An 8,287-nucleotide genomic window follows, 5' to 3' on the forward strand; every position below is an offset into this window, starting at 1 on the left:
GTTTTTCACAGGTATCGACGTCTCAACAGCCACGACCTCTACCTGTTTTTCACAGGTATCGACGTCTCAACAGCCACGACCTCTACCTGTTTTTCACAGGTATCGACGTCTCAACAGCCACGACCTCTACCTGTTTTTCACAGGTATCGACGTCTCAACAGCCACGACCTCTACCTGTTTTTCACAGGTATCGACGTCTCAACAGCCACGACCTCTACCTGTTTTTCACAGGTATCGACGTCTCAACAGTCACGACCTCTACCTGTTTTTCACAGGTATCGACGTCTCAACAGTCACGACGTCTACCTGTTTTTCACAGGTATCGACGTCTCAACAGTCACGACCTCTACCTGTTTTTCACAGGTATCGACGTCTCAACAGCCACGACCTCTACCTGTTTTTCACAGGTATCGACGTCTCAACTGCCACGACCCCTACCTGTTTTTCACAGGTATCGACGTCTCAACAGCCACGACCTCTACCTGTTTTTCACGGGTATCGACGTCTCAACAGTCACGACCTCTACCTGTTTTTCACAGGTATCGACGTCTCAACAGTCACGACCTCTACCTGTTTTTCACAGGTATCGACGTCTCAACAGCCACGACCTCTACCTGTTTTTCACAGGAATCGACGTCTCAACAGCCACGACCTCTACCTGTTTTTCACAGGTATCGACGTCTCAACAGTCACGACCTCTACCTGTTTTTCACAGGTATCGACGTCTCAACAGTCACGACCTCTATCTGTTTTTCACAGGTATCGACGTCTCAACAGCCACGACCTCTACCTGTTTTTCACAGGTATCGACGTCTCAACAGCCACGACCTCTACCTGTTTTTCACAGGTATCGACGTCTCAACAGCCACGACCTCTACCTGTTTTTCACAGGTATCGACGTCTCAACTGCCATGACCCCTACCTGTTTTATAGAAATTCCCGCCTAATGTACCCTTAACCATATACATATTTTCTCGAAAGCGAACAGGTTTTGTGGCGCATACTTCAAACGGGCACAGTCACGACCCCTTTCCTTCTCTCCATTATAACTAACGGTGTCACTTGAGTCCTAGCACCAGAGGTGACTTTAACTACTGCTTTCTGAATTGCCCGGACAAGCCAAAGCCGCCATGGCAAAGGTCAGAGCATCAAGAGCGAAGGGGGGCTGCTCAATGCAGCTCGCAGCCGGAGCTACAGCTTCCGACAGGGGGCTGTGCCTGACTGGTCGCCCAAGCACAAAAGTGCCCAGTCATCTAGAGCTGCCCTATGTTCCGCCGTCGACCTGCTTTCTCTTCCCCACTCCGCCTCACTCGATTCTAGTTAGTTTAGTTTATGGGGTTTAACGTCCCAAAGCGACTAAGGCTATGAGAGACGCCGTAGTGGAGGGCTCCGGAAATTTCGACCACCTGGGGTTCTTTAACGTGCACTGACATCGCACAGTACACGGGCCTCTAGAATTTCTCCTCCAAAGAAATTCTAGCCGCCGCGGCCGGGATCGAACCCGCGTCTTTTGGGTCAGCAGCCGAGCACCATAGCCGCTGAGCCACCGCGGCGGCCCTCACTCGATTCTCTCATAAGTCAATAAGTTGTTAGCCCACGTACCTAAGGATCGCGCCTCCGCGGTGGCTCAGTGGTTATGGTGGTCGGCTGCTGACCCGAAAGTCGCGGGTTCGATCCCGGCCGCTGCGGTTGAATTTCTTTGGAGGAGAAATTCTAGAGGCCCGTGTACTGTGCGATGTCAGTTCACGTTAAAGAACCCCAGGTGGTCGAAATTTCCGGAGCCCTCTACTACGGCGTCTCTCATAGCCTTAGTCGCTTTGGGACGTTAAAACCCATAAACCAACCAACCTAAGGATCGAGGTGCATGCGATATTTGCGTAAAACAATTTCTTCCGATTTCCTTCTATTTTATACCAGGAACTAGGTTTCGCATGCAGGGTGAGACGATAAATCTATTAGTCTTTCTTAGCTTTGACGGAATCGGCGAAGGATTTTACCCCATTTTTTTTTTACCACGCAAAATCATCTATGATGGTTTGGTTTAGTTTATGGGGTTTAACGTCCCAAAGCGACTAAGGCTATGAGAGACGCCGTAGTGGCGTGTTTCATATCTATGAATCATATTAATCATCTATGAATCATATTAATAAAGCTTTGGAGACATAAACAGAAACATGCATCTAACAAGAGCCATTCCTTCCTTTGGAATCGATTTTGCAGCTTTCGCTCTAAACTACTTCCCAATCTTTCGTTGAGATTTCCGGACTGTCATGCAACATATTTCCTTAGAGCAGAACAAATGTTGTTTTCCTGTATTGAACACATGCTGTGGCCATGGTGTCCCCCTCCCATGTGATGCATATACATGTTTTCCGGGCGCCCTCGCTAAACTTTGTATAGCCTAGTAAAGGGAGTTTGTGTTTACTCTAGGCCATTGCTGATAAATCAGATTGCGTTTTTTCTTTCTCAGGTGTCCCGCACGCAGCAAGCTAAATGTAGTGGAGACAAATAAAATATAGAAAACATGCCGTTGCTACCAATTTACCACTTTTTCTGACATGAGTTTCTGCACTCATAATGGCTTTAATAGCTTATTCGTTACACGAACGCTGTGTTGACGGCAATCTCTCAATAAATGAAAGGAAAATACTTGTTTAAAGCTTCAACGCAGTCTGCAGAATGAGGTTTTCCGCTTTCAAATCTCACTGTTTAACCGCACAGGAAAGGCTGTTTCTCTCAACAACCCTCAATGACACCTGCGAACTTGCGCGTTTCCTGCAGAGTGACCAAACGACACGAATTTCTGCGTTGTGAAGTTTCTAGACAGCCGTCGTGGAATTAAGCATGTATGCTTGCGTTTTGTTTGTACACAATAAATTTCTCTTTGTGTGTTCGACTTCGCTCTCTGTACTGTTGCTTTATGTCTGAGCTTTTAAGGCGGAGCCTTTCATTCCGCATCGTTGTAAGCAGAAGTTGTCGACAGAAATGTTACGCTTTTCAATTGGTCGAAATGGTCGTGACGTCAGAGTGCGCGAATTTCAAACGAGGCCAATTGTACGAGGCTGCCTTTACTCGGCGCGGGTCTCCGCTCGCCGTTGCCGGCTCTCTAGTGGGAAGAGCGCGGCGCGCCGTCCCAAGCGACCCCAACCCCACCAGAGAGGACTGGGAGGCGTCCCTGCTCGGCTGTCAAGACCTGAAGACCCAAAAGGCCTTGGTTCACCGGACGCGGGCGGCGTTGCTTGCCAATGGGGCCCCGGAATAAGGGCTCCCCCTAGTATTGTTAGGGGTAAGGGCCAATAGGGCCTACCCAGGCGGCACTTTGACTGTCTAAAGTGCGTAGAGGCGAAAGCGTTTTCCGCACCACTTTGACTGCTTCTGTGGCACTGGTGGCGTCACATGTAATTGAGTACTAATTACTAAGTGATGACAAATCACTAATTAATGGTTAATTACTGATTAATGCCTGAACACTGATTAAATGGTAATTAATGACGCTTAATTTTCGCCTTTAGGAGTGGTACGCGACAGCGTGTTGTAGCGATGCGAGGCAGTCCACGGAACGCCTCCACCCGTTCGGCGCGATGCCTTGCCGTTTGAACGCAACGGTTTTTGAGGAAAGGAAATGGCGCAGTAATTCTCTGTCGTCTTGGTGGACACCTGAACCGCACCGTACAGGAAGGGAGGAAGTGGTAGTGAAAGAAGAAAGACAAAGATGGCCCGTAATGAAGGAAATGAAAATTGTATTTGAGGAAAGGAAATTACGCAGTAACTGTCTCACATATCTCGGTGGACACCCGTCAAAATTCAGGGGGGGGGGGTGCACTTTTTTTGACGTAAAGTGCGGTCACTGATGTGTGGTTAAGATGTTACGCTTCGCCTCTAAGAGTGGAACGCGACAGCGTCTTGCAACGCTGCCAGGGAGTCCATGGAACACCATCGCCCATTCGGTTCTACGCCTCGCTCGACGGTAAATTGGTTTTTGAGGAAAGGAAATGAATCTGTCTCTCATATCTCGGTCGACGCCTAAACCTCGCCGGAAGGGAAGAGAGGAGGATGGCAGTGAGCGAAGACACCGTATTCACTAGACGCGCCTTGGTTCATTCCAAACCATCGAGCTGGCATGGCGGAAGAAGAGGAAGAAGCCGTTCTGTGCGGCTGTGCTTCAACATGCTCCTAGCTGGAACCAGCGCATCGGCCGTTGGCCGAGGTCTACCGACGTCTCAGGACACTACGGACTCGTACAAAGTTGTACTTCCCCGATTGCCTACCGGTAATGTTGTCCTTAATACCGTTTTCCTGCATGCTGACCTTAAGGGACGCCCGTACCGAGCACCTGACTTCCGTGACGCACTCGCACAGATATTGGATCTCCGGGAAATTTTGTGCATTGGTCAATACGAAATGAGCCACGTGTGGATGGTTACCTGCGAGAGTAGTTCTTCCAAACAGAAGCTTGTTAACAAAGCGGAGTTTCCTGTCAAAGGACTGCGGTGCATGGTGTTTGACCCGGATACTAAGAACGTCAAGGTTAAGCTCCTTTGGCTTCCCCGCTATATGGAACACCGGAGGATTGTGGAAGCATTAGATCCTTATGGCACGGTTCAGTCTGTGGAGCGTGAAAAGTGGCGGTGCCCAGGGATGGAGCATATGGAAACGGCGAACCGTGAAATCTCCCTCACACTCAAGGATGGAGTGTCAGCAAGCACAATCCCACACACACTTAATATTTATGGAGTGCAGGCATTAGTCCTTATCCCAGGGAGACCTCCACTGTGCCTCCGATGCAGCCGGGTTGGGCATGTACGGCGCCAGTGTCGCACGCCTCGATGCACCCAGTGCCGACGCTTTGGCCATACTGCAGAGAACTGTGTCTTGAGTTACGCTGACAGGCTGCGTCAAGGCCAGTGGTCACGGGAAGATGACGTGGCATCCGAACACATCATGGATGTGTCTGAGGTTGTCGACGCGACCGGAGATCTAAGTCGTGAGCATCGAATAGATGGGGAACAGAAGACTTCAACACCTCAAATCAACACGGAATCTGAAGCGACTGGCCATCTAGCATCCGCGCCTCCAGAACGAAAACCGCCGGACCCGGGCCCCCCTGTGAGTTCTACAGAGACTGCTGTGCTTGCTACACAGGAACACCTCGTCGCCACAGGTCAACGTCCGGATATGCCTCCTGTGGAGTCAGTCGAGGCGATACAGCCAGTGAATGCTCGCCGATCCTCCTCTGTTGCTGATTCTGCTCCGTCGTTGGAGGGTAACGGTGAGCCGTGTGTGGCGTCGATGTCTGGCGTGTCCGGTTCTCTGTCGGCTGTCAGTGTGGCAGCGAGTGATGTGCTCCCCTCGGGTTCGTGGGCCGAGGCCTTGGCTGTCTCAGAGGAAGACATGGACAGCACCGCCCCTTTGAAACGTCCAGAAGATGCTGACGAGGTGTGTATCGATGGCGCTGACCACAAGGCACAATGTGTAGAGGCCATGGGAAGGGTGGTGTTAAAGAGGAGGGCGATGTCTGCCCGAGAGGCCGCCAATTTGGAGGCGGGCCACCCCATTCCAGGGGATGGCGTTTGTTAAGACTGGCACCAAAAATGGCGAGCGTCGCCGCATATCAAGTCGCTACCCTTAACGTTAGGGGTATGCGTAATCGTAGGAGGCAACAGCAGGTACGGCATCTCTTAAAGAAATGGAGTGTGTGTGTAGCCGCTATCCAGGAAACAAAGTTGTCCTCTGATGAAGAGACAGCAGCTGCTCTCGAGCCTTTTTTGTCGGAATACAACATTATTGTTAGCCACGCGAGAGGCTTATCCGGAGGTTGTATGCTATTCCTGGCGAACACGCTAGAGATGACAGCCATGTCTTATTGCATAGATGACGAGGGGCGACTTATATGCTGTGATCTCACAATTTCAGGTGTACAGTGGCGGATTATTTGTGTTTACGCCCCCACAAAGCAGCGCGATAGAAGGCTTTTCTTTCTGTCATTAGTTGAACATTTGTGCACGGACCGCAAAATTATATTGTTGGGAGATTTTAATTGCGTTTGTAGAGATGAGGACCGATCAGTGGTATGTAAGAGATACGACCCTAGTGCTGCATTACTTACCGACTTGGTTTCTGAATATAGTCTTGTGGATGTGGGACAGGAAAAAGGCGACAGTATACATTTCCCTCATTTTCAGTTTTCCTCTAATGCTCGCCTTGACAGAATTTACGTTTCTGTAGACGCGTTAGCAAGTGTGTTTAGCTACTGGGTGCGGCCCATCTTCTTCAGTGACCACTGTATGGTGTCTCTTCAGATAGGGAGGTACACTCGGCATGTACTTCACCCTCGATGGGAATTGTAGAAGATGAATAACTGTCTGCTCTCAGACGAAATCTATCAGTGTGCTGTACCTACTTGTTTGAAGGACGTATGGTCACGCCGTGATCTGTCCGTTTTTCAAAAGTGGGACTTGTTTAAACAGGATATCAAAACTTGGCAATTGAGGCCTCAGCAAGAATCGCTTTCCTGAAGAGACACCACCTTCGTGAGCTTGGGCGCACCCTAACGGAGCTACATGAGCTAGAGAGGGTAAGCCCGGGTGCCTATCTCGATGAGATTAATAACGTAAAAGCAGAGCTTCAACAGTTTGCGACACAAAGATATAAGGGGGCCTTGATACCATCTAGGTCCCGAAGGTTTCTTGATGAGCAACCTTCTCGACGGGCCCTGAGTGATGAAAGAGAGAATGCTCTTGCGAAGGAAATATTGGAAATTCAGTATGGTGATTGCACATACAGCGATGCGCCTGGTATTCTTGCTGCTTTCTTCGACTATTATCGGAAGCTGTTTGGCAGTTGCGAAGATCCAAATCAGGGTTTCGATTACAGTTCCTTACTCGGAAACTTCCCTCGACTTGGCGATGAGAAGAGTGCTATAGTGAAGGGACCTATCACTTTGGATGAAATTCAATCAACCATTTCTGCCCTGCAGAGCCAGAAATCTCCTGGGCCAGATGGTATTACTAGCGAATTCTATAAAACATTTTCGCCTTGCCTAGTGCCTGTTTTGATGGAAGTTTTCCAAGCATGTTATGATGTGGGTGGCCTGCCTCCCACTTTCTATTCTCGGCACACAATATTAATTCCCAAAAGCAAAGATACTAATCGGTTGAAAACTGTTGAGGGATATCGTCCAATTTCCCTCTGCAATGTTGATTACAAAATTTTTGCCAAGGTTCTTAGCAGTCGTCTGCAGCTCGTCATTATGGACTTGATAGGTTCGCATCAGGTCTGTGGTATTAGAGGCCGCAGTATTCAAACACATATCCACATTGCACGTTCAGTATTAGAGACAGTATCAGATGAGACAGGCCAAGTAGCTCTGATTCAAATTGACTTGGCGAAGGCGTTTGATAAAGTTCGGCACGATTTCTTGTTCGCGGTCTTAGAGAATGCAAATATTGGTGACGTCTTGCTCAAAGGCATAAGGCTGTGCTATAAGAACTCCTATACAAGGGTTATTGTTAATCAGGAGCTAACGAAACCAATACCACTAGAAGCATCTGTTCGTCAAGGATGTCCACTGTCTCCATTGTTGTTTGCCCTATATCTGGAACCCCTCTGTCTCAGTATAATTAACAGCGCAGCTATCCGCGGTTTCTCTCTGGCTCAATGTGAAGTTAAAGTTTTAGCCTACGCTGATGATGTCGCCCTCTTTTGTTCTGACAAAAAGAGTGTACTTGAGGCTCTAAACTTGACTAAACAGTTCTGCGATGTATCAGGCGCGGCTCTTAATTTAGAGAAATCCAAAGGCTTTTGGTTGGGTTATTGGGGAACTAAGCCAAGGCAGTTTGGTGGCATATGCTGGGACTGTAGCCCTCTTGAGTACCTAGGCGTTCCGCTGCATCAAGTTCGCAACAGTACAGCCTACTGGGATTCACAAATTGTATTCTCTACGGCGGCAAACACAGGCTTGGATGGGTAGGGAAGCGTATTCGCCAACTGCAGCCTGTACAGCCACAAGGCTTGAAACCACGGTGAATTGATCACGGTGACTGAAGATTGTCACTAAGCCTTACCTAAAAGGGATAATAAATCCTCTTAAACGGCGTTATATGCCACTAAGCATCACGATTTGCGACCTAAAAGGGAAATAATTGAAAAAAATGAAATTAAAAAAAACAATAAAACTACAGTACAGAGAGCGGAGTCGAACGGCCGACCTTCCATACGCAAAACGAGCCTCTAATCCACTGCGCCATAGCAGCGTTGTCAAGCTGTCGTTCTGAATGAATATTTATAA

The 8,287-nt window shown here is 48.8% G+C and overlaps 1 protein-coding gene across 1 annotated transcript; it reads left to right on the plus strand.

Moving 5' to 3' along the window:
• The first annotated feature begins 4,167 nt into the window (after window positions 1-4,167).
• LOC149348161 (uncharacterized) lies at window positions 4,168-5,577 on the plus strand. Its single transcript, XM_089585753.1, has one exon. It carries the CDS (start codon window positions 4,168-4,170, stop codon window positions 5,575-5,577), a length of 1,410 nt encoding a protein of 469 aa, XP_089441879.1.
• Window positions 5,578-8,287: the final 2,710 nt, after the last annotated feature.

This window comes from Amblyomma mixtum, chromosome 4 (genome assembly GCF_055824585.1).
Source record: "Amblyomma mixtum isolate Tamu chromosome 4, ASM5582458v1, whole genome shotgun sequence".
Classification (NCBI taxonomy): Eukaryota; Metazoa; Arthropoda; class Arachnida; order Ixodida; family Ixodidae; genus Amblyomma; species Amblyomma mixtum.

What these genes read in the sequence shown, in the direction of transcription:
- LOC149348161 (XM_089585753.1), top strand. Translation starts at nt 4,168, where the DNA reads ATGCTCCTAGCTGGAACCAGCGCATCGGCCGTTGGCCGAGGTCTACCG.